The 24408-nt window shown below is 46.8% G+C and overlaps 1 protein-coding gene across 1 annotated transcript; it reads right to left on the reverse strand.

Annotated features, from left to right (window-relative positions):
• Positions 1-1350: 1350 nt before the first annotated feature.
• Positions 1351-18935, reverse strand: CUNH2orf69 (chromosome unknown C2orf69 homolog). The gene is made up of 2 exons (XM_077448651.1): positions 18659-18935; positions 1351-9024 (listed from the first exon to the last, which is right to left on the reverse strand). The coding sequence occupies exons 1-2, from the start codon at positions 18893-18895 to the stop codon at positions 8194-8196; spliced, it is 1068 nt and encodes a 355-aa protein (XP_077304777.1). The 5' UTR covers positions 18896-18935; the 3' UTR covers positions 1351-8193.
• Positions 18936-24408: the final 5473 nt, after the last annotated feature.

Below are 24408 nucleotides of genomic sequence, written 5' to 3' on the forward strand. Positions count from 1 at the left end.
AAGCGGCGGCCTCTCATGTAAAATAGCCCAAGCACCTCACAGCGAAGGAAAAAAGGGCAGTGAAGAAAAAAAAACGACCCCAACAGCCAGCGCAGCCCCCTGCCAGGTACATACACCGCACCTCATGCCGTCACACAGCGGCCCCAGCAGGGGGAGGAGGGAAAGCGGGATAGGGAGAGAGGAAAAGGGAGCGTGAGAGACCTCCTAGGGAATGCCCAGCTGCTCTAACCTGCCGAGACAGGGAGAGCTGTACTTACCCCTCCTGTCGGGATTGCTGGACGCATTCCACCACAGACCCATCACCCGAGCAGTACGGGGTGGCTGTTGTCATGTGCGCGCCCCGGAGCATATAGCTCACTGGCCGCCCCGGAGCAGAAAGGGCATGTTGTGGCCAACCCAGAGCATAGCTAAGGTCTGCTCACGCTCGATGGTCAGGCTGGGGAGTTTAGGATTTATATTATCCAGCCTGTCACCCAGCCCGGCTGTTGATAGTAGATCACATGATCAAAATTGCAGAAAAAATTCCCAGAACCAATGGTCCCCTCAGGGAGCCAGGTCCTTCTACACTAGGCAGAAAAAAACTGAGCTGCATGAAGCAGGGTAAGGGGATATAGCTAGAGGGACTGCCCCTTGGGCGGTGCTGTGCAGTCTTGCTGTTTTTACATGTTCTGCCTAGTCCTCTCCTGAAGGTGGTGTGATAATCCTAAGGTCAAGAATTAAAGGAGCTGTGTCCGTCAATGAACGAAAGAGAAAATAGCTTTTGGGGAATCCTGAAATCAGCAAAAGGATTGTTTTGAATACATTTACATTTGGTACACTTTACCTATTAGCCTTATGCACAGAGGGCATTTTGGAAACTCTAAAGGCCTTTCCCTCCAGGCAGCAGCATTTTGGCAGAAAAATTGACTGGCGCTTGTAAAAGTGTGCAACACGTTAAAGTACATTTATAGGCGTCAGGCGCTTGGGTGTTAATTTCATTGGCCAGAATAATCATTTATATACCATGCCATTGCTGTAGAGCCCTGTGCTGTGAACAGCGTATGCACAGGAATGACGTCATTGCGGCTTGTCCAATCACAGGACAGGAGCCCACCAACCCCGAAGGAAGGCTGGGTGAAGAAGAAAGCCCTGTCAGCAGTGACAGCGTACCGCTAGAGGGCTTAGTTTTCAGGTAAGTTTCACATAATGTGCTAGTAGGCGATGCCTGCTAGCACGTTACAATTTTGCCTTGCAGGTTAAAAAAAAAAAATAAATAAATAAAAAAACTAAAAAAAAAAAACACAAAAACAAAACACAGTTTAGTACGGCTTTAAATAAACAATTCTGATAAAAAAGGAGGCAAGTACTATATTGTTTATACATACTTTATTGTTAACATTAGCAGGACACCTTAGTTCATTCCTAAAAGAACAGAACATAATACTCTAAACAGCATAAACATTTGAAGTAAACTTCCAATCATATTGCTGTTAAAAGAAAACATGGAATGGTGGAAGAAAATACTGTAAATTCATAGTACAGGTGCACTTTAGTAGGCTTATCCTTTTCTACCCACTCTTCTGTATAAACGCATGTACAATAGTGATGTCCAGAGGGCTGACCCAGCAGCATACCGCGCTCTGGCTGAAATCCTGTGTGCTGGGCCATGTTTGCATACATGCGAATTGGATGAGTTTTTAAACTGCATCTAAGTTGCATAACATATGCAAGGACTGGTTTGCAATATTTCACACATGCCCAGGGCAGCCGCGGTCCATTCTTAAAAAGAGACTTGCACGTTTTTAGGTCCAGTTCAGGTGCAAATTCAAGTAAAAATTGCACCTGCATCGGTGAACAAAGCTGTACCAGACTCCTTTCAAAAACTGACTGCAAACCACAGCCAAACATGTGCGACTCGAGCCTTAGTTGGAAATCTGGTCTGTGGTCCGACTGGCTTACTTTGAAACTGAATGTAGCCACAGCATACATACACTAGCGCAGCCTTTTGCAACCAGGGTGCCTTGGTAAAATGCCTAGAAATTGTATACAAGCCAGCAGGTGGATCAAGCATGCCCTTTAGTTGCACAAAGCCATGGGTTTTCATTGTGCATTATTATGACTGACTTTATAGACACTTGCATCCTAACAACCAATGATGTCATCAGTTAATAAGGAGGATGTAGGTTACCTCCATAGTATTCTTGTTTGACCCTCCTGTGCCCCTTTCCCTCAGCACTGGAGTGACATTAGTTGACTGATAGAGGGAGAAGAGAAACACTGGAATACTAGTCAGTACCAGTGTGCAAAAGTGTATTTGCTTTGGAAGAATAAATCGCCTCTAACGTTGGGTGTCCTACGTGTGGATAGTGCTGCATTATGTAAAGCTATTAGAATTATTTTTTACATTTTAGAATGGGGTGCCTTGACTGAAAAAAAAAAAAGAAGAAAAAAAAAAAAAAAAAAAAAAAAAAAAAAAAAAGGTTGAGAAACACTGCTCTAGCACAGCAACAAAATTCCAACCAGACAATGCAGCACCAGGCCAACTGACCACACAATGAAAATCTCTGGACATTTTTGTTTTAGAGAAGTAGTACTGTTTCCCCGAAAATAAGACCTAGCGTGATTGTCGGTGATGGCTGCAATATAAGCCCTACCCCCCAAATAAGCCTCTAGTTAAAGTCCTTTTAGGTCTTATTTTCAGGGAAACAGGGTATATGCTCAGCAGGATAGGTCCGGGTGACAATGGTAGAAAAGGAAAAACAGTAAAAATGCACTACTATGTTAAAATACAACTATAGGCAAAACTTTTTTTTTTTTTTTTTTTTTTTTGATTTTGGATAGAGTGGAAAGGGAATAGAAAAAAAAAGGAACAAAAAAAAACACAAATTTTGGGTTGTCCCCAAGAGATTCTCCCACTTCCTGTTTTTGCTATGGGACAAAAAGTAAACAAATCTCCCCAATGGGAAACAGATGGCAAAAAACTGACAGGGGTTAGAACCCTCACTTAATCTTTCCAAATCTAAAAACATTTTTGCTTATGCTTCTTCTTTCAGGTTAGATCCATGTTAGTTTAAGATCAAAACTGTACATAACTCAAGATTAACGGTTTTCAAAAACATTCCAAGACACATTTACTTTTTAACTCAAGCTTCAATAACAGAATATTCAGTAGAAAATCAGTTGTATTTGGAGTCTTTTTAGAGGTTTTTGAAAATAACTAACTGAACACAGAGGCTGGGTTCACACTGCAGCACACTCCAAGTCACAGCAGGACTTCTCCATTCACAGTTTCAGGTCCGATCTCGGCCTGAATCGGACCAAAAGACGCACAGGACTCCTGTGCTATTCGCACATGATCCGCTGCAGAGATGTGTGAACTGACTCCACAGAGCCTGTCACAATCTCCTGCTATGCAAATTGGAAGCAAGGAAACACATCCAATTCACATCGGTGTGAATCCGGCCTTAAAGAGGAAGTAAACCCCTTCAAACCACTTTGACCTACAGGTAAGCCTAGATTAAGGCTTACCTGTAGGTCCAAGCAATATCTCCTAAACCTATATGGTTTAGGAGATATTTGCCCGAAAATGGGCACCGCTGTCTACGGCGCATGCGCCGTAGACAGCGGCGCGCAGGCGCACGAAATGCGGCAAGTCCAAGAATGGATTTGCCTAATTTGTCGACTCCCGTGCACATGCGCGGGAGTGACGTCATCGCGGCTTCGCCGAATGGCAGCGTCGGAGCTGCGAGACGCGACTCCCGTGCGCATGCGCAGGAGTGACGTCATCACGGCTTCGCCACTGTCATTGGTCGGAGCTGCGAGACGCCACCAGCAAGATGGACGCGGCGGACTACAGGGATCAGCGGCGACTTCGCTGGCTCCTGTGTCAGGTAAGTGACACATAATGAGCTACTATGCGATGCATAGTAGTCCATTATGCTTTACCTTTGCAGGGAAAAAAAAGAGGAAGTAAACCCATCAGGGTTTACTTCCTCTTTAAGTTCTATATTAAACCCATACCCACAGAATTTGGGGGAGGGGTCCCACAGACTAATACTTTTTTTGATTTGCTGCATCATTCACAGCAGTTTACGAATGTAAAAAAACAACAAGTCCCAGCTGCCACCATGGCAGAAGGACTCATAGTACTCGGTAGAGCAAAAGTGCAGCAACATCCAGTGCAACTTCCTCCACCCCTGTAAGTGAAGGCCTAAACCTCAGTACGGACCTACGGCTGGACGAATAGTCTACAGGACCCTGTGCATTGCACCCTTGATCTTCTGACTGGGACTTCAATGCTTTGCAGGCTCCAATGCAAATAATAAATGCACATATTTATTAATCAATATGGGTACTTTTATTACTTTTTTGCGAAACATATAACTAGCCTTTAAGGAACATAAATATTCAACATAGTTATGCCTAGCATAAATTTTTTATTGTAATGCGGCATTACCAGAGAGATTGGCACTTTTAATGGGAACATGTGAAAACTACAGCATGTCCTAACACTTTTGCTGGATTATACTTTAGGTCTATTTCATACTAGTGATCCTACCTCTGGAAAGAAAATCACCAGTGGCAGGATCATTTTTATTTTTTAAGGACACAAGCAGGCAGTATACCGCTCACCTCATGCGCCATTCTGTTGCCAGCTGGACAAGCAAGGAGTCCCCTTCTGCATAGTCAAGAGATTCTGTCACTGGCTAATTCTCACTAGAGATAAGATCGCTGCTCTGATAAGGCCCAAACGTGCGTTATTACCCACACTCACTTTTATTATTTTGTAAACCATACCATACACTGGAGTTAAAACAAGCAATATAAAAGAATGTTTGTTTAGCATTATCACAAAAGGGGTGAATTAAACCTAAAACAAAAAGGTTTGTCCACTCCAAAAATTACATTATCCGTACTTCATAAAGCAGATACCAATAGTCATCATTACTGGTCAAGACCATAGCTGATCAACCACAAGGATGTTTACCCAAGGGTTACTTAAACAGTGTTAAAGAAAATATAGAAGTTTAAAAGGATCATTAAATTTTATTTTTCATAACCATTTGGGTCAAAGATGGCATTTTTAGGCTTTTTTTTGTCAAATAACAGGGAATGTGTGGAAAAACAGAGGTTTTTACCTCATTGCATTCTATGCATTAAGGTAAAGAAAACCTTCTGCATGCGGATCCCCCCAGCCCCCTTCTATATACTTGAGCCCAATATTGATCTAGCAATCTCTCTCCTCATTGGCTCCTGCTGTTGTCAATGACAGACCATGAAGAGAGAACAGGGGGCGTGGCTGAGCCGCGCTGTGTGTGTCAATGAACACAGAGCCAGCTTGAGAGCGAACATCTACAAATGGCCCCAGAGCAAGCAGGGATCCCAGAAGAGGAGGATCAGGCTGCACTGTGGAAAACCATTGCACATAGCTGGTAAGTAGGACATGTTTGTTATTTTTAACAAATAACATTTTTGCCTTCACATTTTTGAATCACTTTAAGACACAAATAAATAAAGCACTCAAATGTGTACAGTTAGCTCTTTCTGCTTGTGCAAATGCCACACAAGTGTCTGAAAAATGTGTTAGTAGTAAAAGCCAGAGTCACAGTGTTTTTTTGGCCAGAATATTAAAAAGGTAAAAAGTCATCTTCTGGGTACTACAGACAACACAGATACTTGAGCACCACATACACATCAGGACCCGCCCCTAGGACCCCATTTATAGCCTGAAAAACAAACTGTAAAGAAGAAAGGGAACAAAAAAAAAAAAAAAAAAAAAAAAGGGGGGGGGGGGAGCACTAGAAGTCGGAATGTTATAGATATGCAAAGCTTATAGGCACAGCTTATACTAACTTATGTAACAAAATATGAAAGACAAGGATTACAAGTTTTTACAACAAATATAAACCTCATAAAACCTGGCAGTGGATTTTATGGTAAAATAAAAGCTCCCACCTAATTGTAAGAGAAGTTGCTGATATTCCCAAGTAAAACCAATTCAAGCATAAATGCGCTTTTATGCTGCACTCACACCTGAGCGTTTCCACGTTTCTATTGCGATTTTGCACAGGTCACCAATTTAAAAAGCAGAAAAACGCCTGTAATCTGCCTCAAAGAAGCTTGTGTTCTTTTTTGAGCTTCAGGCATTGTGCTTCAGGTGACAAAACGCTCAGATATGACCAGGAGCCATTGAAATGAATCGGATGTTGTCTGGATTTTTCAGGTGTCTTATGAGCTGAAAACGCTTGGGTGCGAATTCAGCCTTAGGCTCTGTTCACACCTAGGCTCTAAAAACGCCCAACAAGACAAATCCCATTCATTTCATTGGTCCCTGTTCACATCTGAGTGTTTTGTCATCTGAAGCAAAATGCCTGAAGCGCAAAAACGTTCACGAGATTCTTTTTTGCCAGATTATAGGCGTTTTTTTGCTTTTTGCATTGGTGACCTTTTGACCTGTACTAAAACGCAGCAAAAAAAAAAAAAAAAGTGCAATTTTCTGCCAGAAAACAAAACACCTAGGTGTTAACAGAGCCTTAGTGAAGTTATCCTTTTCTGACCACTACCCTCCACTAAAAGAATGGCCAGAGATTTTAATTCCTGCAGTTAAAGTTTAGATTGTGGATATTTTTGCAGTTACATTGGTCCAATTGGTACATTGGACCAATGTTAGTATGAATGTGGCATACCTGTGAAATACTCTTAGAAGCTGAAAATAATTGTAGCAGACACAACAGTGATCGCCGTTTTGTTCCGGATCCCATGCCAAGTGGCTGTCTTGCTGCTTAGAGAACATAGGTTACTTACTTGGCATGAGTGCCAATGAGAGAACAATTCGCACATTTTCAATGAATAAAAAAAGTTCTCTGAACGAGGTAGAGAGGCAGGCTGTGGGGTCACAATTTCCACCTCATTCAGACAATGCTTTACCTTCATTGACAAAGTACAAAGCTTTCTCCTGGGAGAAACCTGGGAGCTAGCAGTGATCACTGTACTAGCGGTGACTACTACAGTGATTTCCAGTTTCTACGAGGATAAGACGGGTATGGCACTTACATTGGTCCAAGAAAAGCTGTATAAAACTTCAGCAATAAATACAAGAAGTCTTATCTCAGAAAAAGTTGCAGATTATGTTCTGTGGCCATTTTAGTTACAAACAGTTCTTCATAACATGAATTTTACTATCGATCTCAACAATTGTGTTAGCTAAATGGCAAGAATTGCAGTCACAATCATTTTAATAATCAATCGTTACCGCTAGTAAGGTCTCTATAGTTATTTCAATCTGTACCCTCCAAGCTCTACAGCAACATGGAAAGGCTACTGTATCTGATAGAACACATGAAATTGTAGCAAGCTGCTAAACAGTGATGAGATTTAGTGGTGGGATCACAACCTTTGGTTATATATTATATTGTCTACACACCATTAAATAAGCATATGATTATCCAGCACTGCATGCAGAATCCAGGCATGTGCTCCAAAAAAAAAAAATCGCTGACTGTGTAATGTTTTAGTCTTGTAACTAAACAACAAAGTTTAACTAGGAAAAAAAATATATATTATATATATATATATATATATATATATATATATATATATACATACATATACATACATACTTGGGTCACATTACTGGAAGCATGCCTGAATTTATCATTAGTAACAGCAGAGGTCCACCCAAATATTTTGCCCAAATCTGGCTGGAGTGGAAGAGTAGAGTACTTGATCAACTCTCCCCGCCAGCTTTAATGCAGTTGTGACAGCTCCAGCTTGGCTCACTAACCGACCTACCTGTGTTGTTAACCCAAGTGAGCTTTCCATAAATTCTAAGAAAAAATACACTAGAAGGATCCGATATGGAAGGGTTGCAAATATTCTGCAAACACATTTAAAGTGGATAAAATGAAGAAATGGTCGCACTCAATTTCCACAAAACTTGCTTGATGTACCTTTATTGTCACAAGCCTATCAGACAAACACAGGACAAGCAGATAACATTTCACAATCGATAGCGGCCTGTCCTGTATTTGTCTGATACGCTTGTGACAATAAAGGTACATCAAGCAAGTTTTCTGGAAATTTCTTCATTTTATTTGCATTGGACGGTGGAGAGCCGGGGTCTGCACCCGTTATCCATTCGCACCTGAAGATTTGCCTGGAGCGGTGTGTGCTCTTTGACATTTGAAGTGGAGCTCTGCGTTTCCAAAGATTAATCTAGAAAACTTCATGAACTCTGAAATGGTTATCCAAAGAAGGTGCTTCATAGGCAAAATGTAACTGGTCATTCACCATTACATTATACTCTTTCAGAAGCTCTACAAACTTCCTGTGCTCCTCCCCAATCCAGGAGCGCATAGAGTCACTAACTTGGTAAGGCGTCACATGGCTATGAACTGCAATATGCCTTTGAGCAAATACTTTCAAAATATCAGGACAGGTTATCCAGGTATTGATGCCTCCTGAATGCCCCCCATCAAGCCAATACATGGATTCAATATTGCCTACAAATGTATTGTATTCTTTATCTTTTTTAGCTTCATGCAGTTCATGTAGAAGCTGATTTAGTACAACACATCCTTTGCTGAATCCGATCACAGTGAAGGACAGGGACTCCTTTACAGATGGTGAACCGAGATAAGCAGACGAGTCCTTGGCGCAATGATTAACATGGTCTTCTTCTGAATGACAGCCATTTGTGGAATATGCAGAACCTGTGTGGCTCACAGAATGATCGTGGTCACTGTTCACAACATACTTGTTACTCTGAGATATCAGAAGGTGTTGTGCTACAGTGAAAGCATTAGTGAGCAAGGAATGAAGTTGCCTAATAGCCATCAGTTCCACATTGTGTTTAGGGGCTCCGAACAGGTTACTTTCCACAAAATTGTCATAGCAGCTGAATTTGTGGAGATGCATGCGAGAAGGTTTTACAATCCATATGTAACTGGAAGGGAAGCGCTGAGAAAGGATAGTTGCAATATCTTCAAGACTCCACCGTTTCCATCGGAAGTTTTCAGAGTGGCCTTCCATGACATTGCGGTAATTCTGCAGGTGACATTAAAAAAAAGGAGTAATTATTAACTGGGTTATAGGTTCTTTACATGCTCCTGTAAATCAAAGGCCATCTGGTTGACCTTTAGAACATTCATCAAGCCTTACTGCTAGCACTGAAAAATGTCCCGTGTTGAATAGGAAACTAAAATAAATACGGTGACTGATTAAAGGGGTTGTAAAGGAAAATGTTTTTTCACCTTAATGCATTCTATGCATTAAGGTGAAAAAACATCTCTGACAGCGGCCCCCCAGTTCCCCCCCCCCCCCCCCGTTTTACTTGCCGGACCCCTCGAAAGTCCCGCGCTCGCCCCCGACGTCCTCTTCGCCACTCAGCCTGGCTGCTGATTGGCTGGATTGAAAGCAGCACAGCTGTCAATCACATCCAATGACCTGGCGCACCGGGGGGGCGGGGCAGTGTGATACAGCGAGCGACTATACCCGCCGGCTGTATCATGGGAGCGCACCCGCAAGTGCTTCTCACCATGTGAGGGAGCTCGTATGAACGTGAGAAGTACTTGCGGGAGGAAGCAGAGACAGCCGCCGAGGGACCCCAGAAGAGCAGGTTCGGGGCCACTCTGTGCAAAACAAGCTGCACAGTGGAGGCAAGTATAACTTTTTTTTTTTTTTTTTAACAACAAACAACTTTACAGTTCCTTTAAAGAGAAACATTTACAGTATATACGTTTATATAGTACATAGGCCAAAAAAAGGTTCAGCTAAAAGACAAAAAAATACATTATAAGCCTGCAGTTAATCCAAAAGGTTTTAAACAAAAAAAAAACAAAGGGGGGGGGGGGGGGCGGGAAGCATTGTCTGATTTTGCTCCAACAGGAGAAAACACAATATGAGCACTTTGACACCATTGTGCATATTGCGCAAGGCATGTTATGTGTACTGGTGCACTGGGGTGCCATTGAAGTGAACCTCTGCAATGCACTACCTTGTATTGTAGTGTACAGCACTGTAATTCACTACTTTTCATTGCAGTGCCGCAACACGCTACACCTTTCACAATAGTGTACAGTGTTGGGAAACACACTGCCTTGGATTGTAGTTTGCAGAGAAAAAAAAATAGCGCAGGTTTGTTTTCCTGTCCACTTTGGTTCATTGGCCGCTCATTTAAAATGAATAGGCTGCCTTGCCATAATGCATGTTAAAATGCACCAAAGCAGACAAGTGCCTTAGGCAACTGTATACTCTCTGGATCAACAATCTACATTTCATTTTTAATAAATATTAATAGTTATCCATTTCAATTTAGACGAAAAAGCTGTTCTATATGTGGAAATTAAACTTCTTTTCCTTCAGATGCAAAGAGTGCACCACTTGTCAGTTACAATGACACTGATATTAAAGTTGAACTCCAGGAATACTTTGGACTTTAAATAAATAGTTTGTTTGGACCAAGCTGGCCCAAACAAATGCATTCCTTTATGCTGATATCGGGGGAAGGGTCAACGAGCGGAGGAGACGTCCATTTTTTCCAGGAGTCTCTCCTCAAAGGGGTAACGCACCGCCATTCTTCTTGGGACTGAAAAGGCCCACTGCAAACTTCCCCATTCCTTGTAGATGAACTTATGAAAATAATTCAAATACGGAAACATCTTAGGCATGCGGGCTGGTTTGCGGAACCGAAAAGGGGCCGCCACCTCAGCAGAGGTTCCTGCTGCATCCTGTATACTGCACCGCAGCGATAAGTGCTCCTACTAACGCTTTTTCCTGCGCTAACCCAGACACAGATTCATTCTCACTGTCTGAGCGGTCCTGGTCCACATCCTCTGACACGTCAGAACAGGGGCCGCCATTCACCGTGGGACCCGAGCCTGAATCAGAGCTTTCCTCAGAAGACAAGGTAGCAGGGGGCGCTTTTTACCCCCTTGCACCCACATGCCGCTTCCACCCTGTAAACAAAGGTCTCCAGGACCGCCGTAAAAGCGTCCATAGGCACTGCATTTTTTGCAGGTGAGCCGGTTGCAATAGGAGGGATGTCTGGGGAAGAAGCGCCAGCTTCTGATGCCATGCTGACCCTCACTCGCTTGTCACAACTTAGGGACTTAAGGCAAGATACACAAATCCCACCCTCATAGCTGCTCACAGACTGAGGGGCCCCTCCGCAGGACCCACCACCCTGACCAAGTGCTGCCGCTGACTGCTCTGCACTGTTTCAGTCACAAAGTGCTCAGAGCGAAAACCACGCTGTTCTGAAGTACACAGACCCAGCACTAGAGGTAAAAACACGCTGAGGCTACAAGAAAATGGCCGCCCTTGTACAAAAATCACCCAGAAAATGGCCGGTGAACCTTCTAGAAAATGGCTAACAGCCCATACACTGCATAGACTACAGGAAAATGTCCGTGGCCTCAGAAAAATGGCCCTGGCCCGCGCGGCAGCCTCTCCTGAGGTAAATTTACTCAAGCACCTCTCAGCGCAGAAAAAAGAAAAAAAAGGGGGGGCAGAAAGGCCAAAATGGACCCCAACAGCCAACGCAGCCCTGCCAAGCCTCAGAGCCCCCCCGGCCTAAGTACATACACCGCACCTCATGCCCAGTCACACAACGGCCCCAGCAGGGGGAGGAGGGAATGAGGAATAGGGAGAGAGGAAAGGAAGAGTGAGGACCCCATAATCAACCTCCCAGGGAATTCCCAGCTGCTTAATCCTGCCAAGGCAGGGAGAGCCGTACTTACCCCTCCTGTCAGGATTGCTGGACGCATTCCCCCACAGACCCATCACCCGAGCAGTATGGGGTGGCTGCTGGCCACGGCACACTGACAGACAGCAGTAGCCCAGTCATATAGCTCTCCGGCTGCCCCTGGAGCAGAAGGGGCATGCCGTGGCTGACCCAGCACGTAGCTAGGGTCTGCTCACATTCGATGACCAGGCTGGGGAAACTACAAAGATCTATATTATCCAGCCTGTAACCCAGCTGGCTGTTGGATAGTAGATCACAGGATAAAAAAAAATTTGTAGGAAAAAAAAAAAAAAAAATGAAAAAAATCCTAGGACCAATGGTCCCCTCAGGGAGCCAGGTCCTTTTCCTACACTAGGCATAAAAAAACTGAGCTGTAGGAAGCAGGGTGAGGGGTTATAGCCAGAGGGACCACCCCCTGGGCAGTGCTCTGCAGTCTTGCTGTTTTTACATGTTTTACACATTCTGCTCCTGAAGGTGGCACAATAACCCTAAGGTCAAGGATTAAAGGAGCTGTGTCCATCAATGAACAAAAGAGAAACAAGGTTTCCTCCTCAAATTGGCTAAGGTGGGGATTTTGCCATCAACTGCCCGCCTCTCCACCTAAGCCAATCAGTTGAAACCTTGAATTTATTTATAAAAATACAATACTTCCTGTGAATGGCTGAGCAGTTTTCAGCCCGACTCAATTTTGTCCCAGGAACAGGATTGGCAGTCCCCGTATCACTGCTGGAACACAGCCCTGTATACTGTATGCAGCTGAGGCTACATGGAGTTTATACAGCGTTGACTTCCATGGCACTAGTGAATGAAATGAGTCTTGGCTGGTTAAGCTTTAACCACTTGCCTACTGGGCACTTTCACCCCCTTCCTGCCTAGGCCAATTTTCAGCACTGTCACACGTTGAATGACAATTGCACGGTCATGCCGCAGTGTACCCATGACATTTTTATAACTTTTTTCCACACAAACCCTGGGGAATAAAATGGTTGAAGTTACAATATTTGCGCAGTTATTCATCAAACTCCTATTTACAGCAACATATCGGCCGAAAATGGCCTTTACGGTAATTTGCTGAAAGAGGAAAACGGCTGATAATGGATTCAAAAACAGGGCGTCTAGAAGCGTTTAGTTAAGCTATCATAGACCCTCCCCAGCTCAAAAAAAACTGTATTATTAACTATTTCAGCAATTTTGTGAGACCAGAGTGAGTAGCAGCAGCTGTGAGAGCTGCAGTGTACTTGTATTTTTTTTTTTGAAAAAAAGAACGTTTATTGAGCATACAAAATACATAGGATAACAGTAACACATATGGGGTGCAACATACACCAAATATACGGATATAAAACAGCTGCTAACAATACCACAGGCTGAAAAACACAAGGAGGGGGGGGTTCTTTGTTTACAGATTGCACGTTACATAAAACACAAGGGGCAATATAGTGTGTTCAGATATGGGGGGAAAAGAGGAACTCAGAGGTTGGGAATCATATGCCGAGCCATAATACATTCTACTCAAAGTAATTTGCAGAGAGGAGCAGGAAATCATTATTATGAGGGCGGGGAGCCCAACTACAACCACGGTGACAGCCGGACTCGCCGGGCCGAACCCGGATAGGTGTAAAGAGGCGTACAGACCACAGACTACACTAGTCGGTACATGTATCTGAATCCCCCATCCATTTATCCCACAGCTTGGCAAACTTGCTCGGGCAGCCTCTATGCATATACAGCAGTTTTTTATAGGGGAGAGTGGCATTGACAGCCGCCTTCCATTGTCGGGCGGTGGGGGGCGCAGAGCGCAACCAGGTGCGGGCTATCTGCAGTCTGGCTAGGTATAGGGTCTCCTGTAGAAAAACAGTCGGGATCCCAGTGTACTTGTATTTAGCGTGTCACTTGCCACGGCACCTGCCACAAGTTGTGGATTGTCCACTTGCCACGTCATCTGCCACAAGTTGTGGATTGTCCAACTGCCACGTCACCTGCCACAAGTTGTGGATTGTCCACTTGCCACGTGACTTGCCACATCACCTGCCACGTCACTTGCCATGTCACCTGCCACAAGTTTTGGATTGTCCACTTGCCACGTCACTTGCCACAAGTTGGGGATTGTCCACTTGCCACATCACCTGCCACAAGTTGTGGATTGTCCACTTGCCACGTCACTTGCCACATCACCTGCCACGAGATGTGGATTGTCCACTTTCCACGTCATCTGCCATGCCACCTGCCACAAGCTGTGGATTGTCCACTTGCCACGTCACCAGCCACAAGTTGTGGATTGTCCACTTGCCACGTGACTTGCCACATCACCTGCCACATCACCTGCCACAAGTTGTGGATTGTCTACTTGCCACGTCACTTGCCACATCACCTGCCACAAGTTGTGGATTGTCCACTTGCCACGTCACCTGCCACAAGTTGTGGATTGTCCACTTGCCACGTCACCTGCCACAAGTTGGGGATTGTCCACATCACCTGCCACAAGTTGTGGATTGTCCACTTGCCACGTCACTTGCCACAAGATGTGGATTGTCCACTTTCCATGTCACCTGCCATGCCACCTGCCACAAGTTGTGGATTGTCCACTTGCCACGTCACCAGCCACATCACCTGCCACAAGTTGTGGATTTCCACTTGCCACGTGACTTGCCACATCACCTGCCACATCACTTGCCACGTCACCTGTCACAAGTTGTGGATTGTCCACTTGCCACATCACTTGCCATAAGCTGTGGATTGTCCACTTGCCACGTCACTTGCCACATCACCTGCCACAAGTTGTGGATTGTCCACTTGCCACATCACCTGCCACGAGATGTGGATTGTCCACTTTCCACATCATCTGCCATGCCACCTGCCACAAGCTGTGGATTGTCCACTTGCCACGTCACCAGCCACATCACCTGCCACAAGTTGTGGATTGTCCACTTGCCACGTCACCAGCCACATCACCTGCCACAAGTTGTGGATTGTCCACTTGCCACGTGACTTGCTACATCACCTGCCACGTCACTTGCCACATCACCTGCCACAAGTTGTGGATTGTCTACTTGCCACGTCACTTGCCACATCACCTGCCACGTCACTTGCCACAAGATGTGGATTGTCCACTTTCCACATCACCTGCCATGCCACCTGCCACAAGTTGTGGATTGTCCACTTGCCACATCACCAGCCACATCACCTGCCACAAGTTGTGGATTGTCCACTTGCCACATCACCAGCCACATCACCTGCCACAAGTTGTAGATTGTCCACTTGCCACAAGTTGTGGATTGTCCACTTGCCACGTCACCTGCCACAAGTGGATTGTCCACTTGCCACATCACTTGCCACAAGTTGTGGGTTGTCCACTTGCCACATCACCTGCCACAAGTTGTGGATTGTCCACTCGCCACGTCACTTGCCACATCCCCTGCCACAAGTGGATTGTCCACTTGCCACGTCCCCTGCCACAAGTGGATTGTCCACTTGCCACGTCACTTGCCACGTCACCTGTCACAAGTTATGGATTGTCCACTTGCCACGTCACATGCCAGTCACCTGCCACAAGTTGTTGATTTTCCACTTGCCGCGTCACTTGCCGCGTCACCTGCCAGGTCACTTGCCGCGTCACCTGCCAGGTCACTTGCCGCGTCACCTGCCAGGTCACTTGCCGCGTCACCTGCCAGGTCACTTGCCGCGTCACCTGCCAGGTCACTTGCCGCGTCACCTGCCAGGTCACTTGCCGCGTCACCTGCCAGGTCACTTGCCGCGTCACCTGCCAGGTCACTTGCCGCGTCACCTGCCAGGTCACTTGCCGCGTCACCTGCCAGGTCACTTGCCGCGTCACCTGCCAGGTCACTTGCCGCGTCACCTGCCACAAGTTGTGGATTGTCCACTTTCCACGTCACTTGCCACTTCACCTGCCACGTCACTTGCCACAAGTTGTGGATTGTCCACTTGCCACATCACTTGCCACCTGCCATGTCACTTGCCACAAGTTGTGGATTGTCCACTTGCCACGTCACTTGCCACCTGCCATGTCACTTGCCACAAGTTGTGGATTGTCCACTTGCAATTGCAATTGTTTAAAATATTTTTCTAATGGTTTTTCATCATTTGCAATCATTTTTGAGATTTTTAATGTAAAAAAAAAAGGTCACCTTTAAAAACGCATATAAACGCAAACGCGGCTTAACGCGGGTGCCGCGTTTTGCGTCTGAAACGTGGAAATTTTTGCTTCTGAACGCATTTTTTTGCTTCTGGAAAAACGAGATTAAACGCAACTGCATAAAAACGGAAAAAAACGAGACTGTGTGCATGGACACATAGGATAACATTGAATGAGTTCAGGGGCAGTTGAAAAAACTGTCCAACTGTATCTGAACGCGCGTTTAACTGCGTCTCGTGTGCATGAGGCCTTAATCTTCCTGCATTTACAAGTAGTTTAAAAACTTGGCAGACTGCCTGGATTTTTTTCTCACACAGAAGTTTCTCCCTTTGATCTAAGAAAGAAGAGTTACAAAAATGTTTTATTTTTTTTATTGCATTTTAGTGTAAATATGAGATCTGAGGTCTCTCTGACCCCAGATCGCATATTTAAGAGGATCTGTCATGCTTTTTTCTATTACAAGGGATTTTATATTCCTTGTAATAGGAATAAAAGTGACACCTTTTTGTTTTTTAAAAGAACAGTGAAAAAAGAAAAAAAAAAAAAAAGAAAAAATTTAAAACGCGCCCTGTCCTGCCGAGCTCGCGTGCAGAAGCGAACACATATGTGAGTAGCACTCGCATATGAAAGCGGTGTTCAAACCACACATGTGAGGTATTACCGTGATTGGTAAAGCGAGAGCAATAATTCTAGCCCTAGACTTCCTCTGTAACTCCAAACATGCAACCTGTAGGAATTTTTTAAACGTCGCCTATGGAGATTTGAAAGGGTAAAAGATTGTCGCCATTCCACGAGCGGACGCAATTTTGAAGCGTGACCTGTTGGGTATCAATTTACTTGGCGTTACATTATCTTTCACAATATAAAAAAAATTGGGCTAACTTTACTGTTTTATTTTTTTAATTAAATACATTATTTTTCCCAAAAAAAGTGCGCTTGTAAGTCTGCTGCGCAAATACGGTGTGACAGACAGTATTGCAACGACCGCCATTTTATTTTCTAGGGTGTTAGAATAAAAAAAATATTTTTATATATTTATATAGTTTAGGGGTTCTAAGTAAAGGGAAGGAGATAGGCGGGCAGTGAAAACAAGCAGGAGAAGCTCCATTAGCATTGCTGGTTGTCATACCAATGGCCACCACAAGAGGGCGCCAGATTCTCAACGGAAGCATAGGACCACAGAAGGCCTCAAAGCCACGGCCTCAATTACCAGCCGGCGGCGCAGCCCAACGCGATCACGCCGGGGGTGTGGGGTGCATGGAGATAGGATACCCCCCCAGCTGTGCCACCCCAGGCGCCAGGTCACTAATTCTAGTCGCAAATGCGACCTGGCGCCTGGGGTTTCTCGAGCCCTGACTTATAGGCTCTGATAAGGTGGCGCTGATGGACACCGAAGAGGCTGCACTGATGGGCATTGCCAGACAGCACTGGTAGGTAACACTGATGAGGCTGCGCTAATAAGCACTGATTTGCTGCGCTGATGGGCACTGACAGGCGGCAATGATAAGGCTGTGAAACTGTAAAACTTTTTGATGATAATCAAATTTTTTTGAGCTGCACCTGTAGTTAGGAAAAGGTCAGATGAACCTGTAAAGATGATCAGATGGAACAGATCCTAAATTTTACTTGTGTGCACCGGACACCAAGCTTTCTCTGCCATCTACACAGGGATAAAATGAAGGGGTCATTGGCCTTCACACAAGGGTCACCCTTTTCTCACCTGCACACAATGGGCACCATGTCACCGTCCTCTCACCCGCTCACCGCCCTCTCACCCGCGCACCACGGTCACCGTCCCCTCACCCGCGCACCACGGTCACCGTCCCCTCACCCGCGCACCACGGTCACCGTCCCCTCACCCGCGCACCACGGTCACCGTCCCCTCACCCGCGCACCACGGTCACCGTCCCCTCACCCGCGCACCACGGTCACCGTCCCCTCACCCGCGCACCACGGTCACCGTCCCCTCACCCGCGCACCACGGTCACCGTCCCCTCACCCGCGCACCACGGTCACCGTCCCCTCACCCGCGCACCACGGTCACCGTCCCCTCACCCGCGCACCACGGTCACCGTCCCCTCACCAGCGCACCACGGTCATCGTCCTCTCACCAGCGCACCACGGTCACCGTCCCCTCACCAGCGCACCACGGTCATCGTCCTCTCACCAGCGCACCACGGTCACCGTCCCCTCACCAGCGCACCACGGTCACCGTCCCCTCACCAGCGCACCACGGTCACCGTCCCCTCACCAGCGCACCACGGTCATCGTCCTCTCACCAGCGCACCACGGTCACCGTCCCCTCACCCGCGCACCACGGTCACCGTCCCCTCACCCGCGCACCACGGTCATCGTCCTCTCACCAGCGCACCACGGTCACCGTCCCCTCACCCGCGCACCACGGTCATCGTCCTCTCACCAGCGCACCACGGTCACCGTCCCCTCACCAGCGCACCACGGTCACCGTCCCCTCACCAGCGCACCACGGTCATCGTCCTCTCACCAGCGCACCACGGTCACCGTCCCCTCACCAGCGCACCACGGTCACCGTCCCCTCACCAGCGCACCACGGTCATCGTCCTCTCACCAGCGCACCACAGTCACCGTCCCCTCACCCGCGCACCACGGTCACCGTCCCCTCACCCGCGCACCACGGTCATCGTCCTCTCACCAGCGCACCACGGTCACCGTCCCCTCACCCGCGCACCACGGTCATCGTCCTCTCACCAGCGCACCACGGTCACCGTCCCCTCACCAGCGCACCACGGTCACCGTCCTCTCACCTGCACGTCCCCTGGGAAATAGATGACATGGTGCGGCCTCTGGGCTCGGTCCCGGGGAAAGGAGAAGAGGAGATCATTACACTTGTTGGGCTCACTTCCCGCCACCGCCGTCAGTGTGTACAATGCGGGGAGGTCGGTGGACGCGGCGCTCGCCCCCGCACACATACTGATCAGTCCGGACACTGTGTGGAGCAGCAGGCGGCGCGCCGAGCTCAGCGCTCTCACTAAGCTACGCATGTAATCAGTCCTGCCTGTGTGCAGACAAGTCTATTCGCTGTAAGTTATCAGCGCCGATGTTCCGTCAGATTAGGCGACCTGTCAGAATGTGTAACGGAAGTGACATTCCGTCGCTGTCATCTTGCTACACCCCGTACTTCTCCATAGCAAGGATACATGAGAAGGGGGAAAGCGGACATCTTGTTACACCCACTGGAGTTTTACATTTTACACTTATTTTTAACAGTAAAGTGAGTTTATATAGTGAAATAAAGTACTTAGAACTCCATCTGACTGTTTAGATGTTGAATTTTAAAAGCAGTGGGAAGCTTGCTGATCTCACAGGTTTGCTAATCTGTCAGAACACCTCTGCTTTTAAAATTCAACATCTAAACATTCATACTGAGTTCTAAGTACTGTATTTCACTATATAAACCCACCTTACTGTTAAAAATAAGTGTAAAATGCAAAACTCCAGTGGGTGTAACAAGATGTCCACTTGCCCCTGTAGTGTCACATTTTGCTGCCTATCACAGGATGCTGCGGAAGTGACGTTGTTGCGTACTGCGCATGCGCGATGCGTTCCAAACACTCGCGCCGTGCGTTCCAACATAGTTTCGGCAATACAGTTCAGCGAAACCATCACATAATGTTACGGAAGTGATGTTACACACAACACAAACACTGGGCCACGTTGTTGCGTACTGCGCATGCGCGATGTGTTCCAAACACTTGCGCCGTGCGTTCCAACATAGTTTCGGCAATACAGTTCAGCGAAACCATCACATAATGTTACGGAAGTGATGTTACACACAACACAAACACTGGGCCGTTCGTTACAACACTAATACTTCCCTTGTTACCTAGTAGGTTTTGCATTGCTGGGACTTGTAGTGCCTATCCTGAGCTACATGCTTCAATGTTCAGTGTCCTCATCCTTATCCCCGAGCTTCAATGTTCAGTGTCCATCCTTATCCCCGTGCTTCAATGTTCAGTGTCCTCATCTCTATCCGCGAGATTCAATGTTCAGTGTCCTCATCCCTATCCCCCTGCTTCAATGTTCAGTGTCCTCATCCTTATCCCCGAACTTCAATGTTCAGTGTGCTCATCCCTATCCCCCTGCTTCAATGTTCAGTGTCCTCATCCCTATCCGCGAGCTTCAATGTTCAGTGTCCTCATCCCTATCCCCGAGCTTCAATGTTCAGTGTCCTCATCCCTATCCGCGAGCTTCAATGTTCAGTGTCCTCATCCCTATCCCCCTGCTTCAATGTTCAGTGTCCTCATCCTTATCCCCGAACTTCAATGTTCAGTGTGCTCATCCCTATCCCCCTGCTTCAATGTTCAGTGTCCTCATCCCTATCCGCGAGCTTCAATGTTCAGTGTCCTCATCCCTATCCCCGAGCTTCAATGTTCAGTGTCCTCATCCCTATCCGCAAGCTTCAATGTTCAGTGTCCTCATTCCTATCCGCGAGCTTCAATGTTCAGTGTCCTCATCCCTATCCCTGAGCTTCAATGTTCAGTGTCCTCATCCTTATCCCCGAGCTTCAATGTTCAGTGTCCTCATGCTTATCCCAGAGCTTCAATGTTCAGTGTCCTCATCCTTATCCCAGAGCTTCAATGTTCAGTGTCCTCATGCTTATCCCCGAGCTTCAATGTTCAGTGTCCTCATCCCTATCCGCAAGCTTCAATGTTCAGTGTCCTCATCTTTATCCCCAAGCTTCAATGTTCAGTGTCCTCATCCCTATCCCCTGCTTCAATGTTCAGTGTCCTCATCCCTATCCGCGAGCTTCAATGTTCAGTGTCCTCCTTATCCCCCTGCTTCGATGAGGACACTGAACATTGAAGCATGGGGATAAGGATGAGGACACTGAACATTGAAGATCGGGGATAAGGATGAGGACGCTGAACATTGAAGCACAGGGATAAGGATGAGGACACTGAACATTGAAGCTCGCGGATAGGGATGAGGACACTGAACATTGAAGCACGGGGATAAGGATGGACACTGAACATTGAAGCTTGAGGATAGGGATGAGGACACTGAACATTGAAGCACGGGAATAAGGATGGACACTGAACATTGAAGCTCGGGGATAAGGATGAGGACACTGAACATTTAAGCATGGGGATAGGGATGAGGACACTGAACATTGAAGCATGTAGCTCAGGATAGGCACTACAAGTCCCAGCAATGCAAAACCTACTAGGTAACAAGGGAAGTATTAGTGTTGTAACGAACGGCCCAGTGTTTGTGTTGTGTGTAACATCACTTCCGTAACATTGTGTGATGGTTTCGCTGAACTGTATTGCCGAAACTATGTTGGAACGCACGGCGCGAGTGTTTGGAACGCATCGCGCATGCGCAGTACGCAACAATGTCACTTCCGCAGCATCCTGTGATAGGCAGCAAAATGTGACACTACACCCCCTTTTCGGTGTATCATTACTGTGGAGGAGTGTGGGTGTAGCAAGATGATGGCAAATGAACGTCACTTTCGTTACCATTTCCGACAGGTCACCATATCTGACGGAATAATGGCGACCCGTCAGAATTGGTAATGAAAGTGGCGTTCCTTCGCTGCCATCTTGCTACACCCACACTCATCCACAGTAATGATACACCAAGAAGGGAGCAAGCGGACATCTTGTTACACCCACCGGATATTTGCATTTCACAGTTATTTTTAACAGTAAGCTGAGCTTGCATGGTGAAGTACAGTATTTAGAAATCTGACGAGCTGTTTAGATGTTGAGTTAAAAGCAGCGACAGACCTGCTGATCTCACAGGTTTGCTAATGTCACAGAACACCACTACTTTTACAATTCAACGTGTAAAAAGTCCGATGGATTTCCAAATACTGTATTCATAGTTGCCAACGGTCCCGAATTTCACGGAACATTCCCGGGATTAGGACATTTGTCCCGGGAAATTCGGTTTGTCCCGGGAAATTCAAATTTCCAGTTTTTCGGCCGCCGGCCGCTAGAGGTCCACTACTGGTGGAGACAATGTCTCCGCTGGCCGCCATTTTTAAGAAGACCAGAAGCTGGTCTTCAATAGAGAACCTGTGGCACCACCCACCCCCACTGCCAGTGTGTGTGTGTAAAGTGCAGTGGGCGGCGCCACAGTTCAAAGTTAGTCTCCGCGCAGCAACGTGAACGACGGGATGTCGGGGGCCAGTCTGTGGATGGGATGTCAGAGGGGGCCAGTCTGTAGATGGGATGTCATGTCAGAGGGGGCCAGTCTGTGGATGGGATGTCATGTCAGAGGGAGCCAGTCTGTGGATGGGATGTCATGTCAGAGGGGGCCAGTCTGTGAATGGGATGTCATGTCAGAGGGGGCCAATCTGTGGATGGGATGTCAGAGAGGGCCAGTCTGTGGATGGGATGTCAGAGGGAGCCAGTCTGTGGATGGGATGTCAGAGCGGGCCAGTCTGTGGATGTCAGAGGGGACCAGTCTGTGGATGTCAGAGGGGGCGCCAGTGAGTCTGGATGTCAGAGGGGGCGCCAGTGAGTCTGGATGTCAGAGGGGCGCAGTCAGAGTCTGGATGTCAGAGGGGCACCAGATGTTAGGAGGGGCTCCGCTGATGGACACCAGATGTGAGGAAGGCTGCTCTGATTGACACCAGATGTGAGGAAGGCTGCTCTGATGGGGCACCTGATGGCATCTGGTGGCAGGCAACGTGGCTAGTGACGCGCTCATGGCTCCCACTGATTCGGCATTATGGTGAGTTGAATGATTTAATTTCATATTACAATGTAATAATAGAAATAATGTGCTTCAATCATCCTGACACCATAACAATCATGGCGCCGGGATGATTGAAGCGCTAACACCAGCTATTTGGAGTATCTTTATCTGCTGATTGTCAAACTCTGGAAAACACATTGCTATTGTGGTGTAGGATCAGGGGGCTGCTGTCCCTCCATCCCTCCACCCCCCCCCCCCCTTTCCCTCTCCATCCCACCTTCATCTCAGACACTAACCACACCCCCTTGATCCACGGCCCATGTAAGCCACGCTCACTATTTTACATAAACCACGCCCATATTTTGCCGCTGCGCACTGCGCTCGCCGCATTTTATCCTTTTCCTGCGCCACACCTATAACTGCATGCCCCGCCCCCTAATTATAACACAACTCCGCCTACTACCAAAATAGTGTCCTGAAATTATTTTTTACAATGTTGGCAACTATGCTGTATTTCACCATATATGCTCTGTTTCCTGTTAAAAATAACTATGAAATGCAAAACTCTGGTGGGTGTAACAAGATGCCCGCTTGCTCCCCTCTTGGTGTATCATTACTGTGGAGGAGTGCTGGGTGCAGCAAGATGGCGGGGACGGAACGTCACTTCTGTTACCAAAACGGGTCACCTAATCTGACAGAATTACACCGAGCATACTGTCACCCTGCAGCTATGGCTCCTACCATATCCCTTTAAACCTGAACATATATTAATTACACAAGTTCTGTGGCTGATTAAGGTGGTAATTAAAGGGGCGTTTCAGCCAAGATTTTTTTTTTTTTAAAGTCAGCAGCTACAAACACTGTAGCTGCTGACTTTTAATAAGGACACTTACCTGTCTAGTGATCCCGTGGTGTCGGGCCGCCCGAGACCGATCCGTCCATCGGATCAGCTGCTGGCATCTCCATCTTAACTCACTTGGTGCCTTATCTGCATTTGATTATACTCAGAACCTGTGTAATTCAAAGGTGTTCGGGTTTAAAGGGATGAGGTGGCAACTCTACCTGTAGCAGATTCCAGTAGCTGGAGATAGGGTTGCCACCTTTTCTTGAAGTCAAACCCTAACACTTTAGTAGCGCATAGCAATTTTGTTTTGTAGTATAAACTATACATATATTTTGCTATTAAATAACATTTCTAATCATATGAAGTTAATAACAAAAGTCACCCTTTACACAAGAGTCCACAGAGTTCCCCTTTTACATCATAACTCACAGTTCCCTTTGACTTTAAGGGGGGACTCTGCAGACTCCGATGTAAGGGAGAACACTGGGGCCTCTAACATAAGGGATGCTCTGGGAACCCTGATCTAAGAGGGAACACTGAGAACTCTGATGGACGGAGAATACTCAGATTGAAGGGGGAACACCTATGACTTCTGGTGTAAAGGGGAACTCTAAAGTAAGGGGTGCTCTGAGAACCCTAATTTACCTTAGTGTACTCACTCAGCCAGGAGAGAGAAGGGGGAGACTTCCGTCACATACATAGATGGATGGTGAGCTCACTCACCCCTTGGCAGTCAGCACCTCTCATCCAGATGTATCTGAAGCTGCTGAACTTCAAATTTCAGCCCCCACTTCCCTTTTCTAAGGAGTGTGGGCAGACATAGAGGGGTAGGGCTGAGAGGAAGGGGTGCAGATCAAGCCCTCTCTCCTCTCCCGTCTGTGTGGGGGAGGGGAAATTGTTAGCGCTGGCTTTGGGCAACATGAAAGAAAGTGTGACACACACTCTCAGCTTAGACAACTGCAGCCAGCAACCTTGCTGGGAAGCCATAGTCCAGTCTGAATA

The sequence above is a fragment of the Lithobates pipiens genome, unplaced genomic scaffold (genome assembly GCF_037356315.1).
Source record: "Lithobates pipiens isolate NorthernLeopardFrog02 unplaced genomic scaffold, aLitPip1_a1.2 Scaffold_22, whole genome shotgun sequence".
Taxonomy (NCBI): domain Eukaryota; kingdom Metazoa; phylum Chordata; class Amphibia; order Anura; family Ranidae; genus Lithobates; species Lithobates pipiens.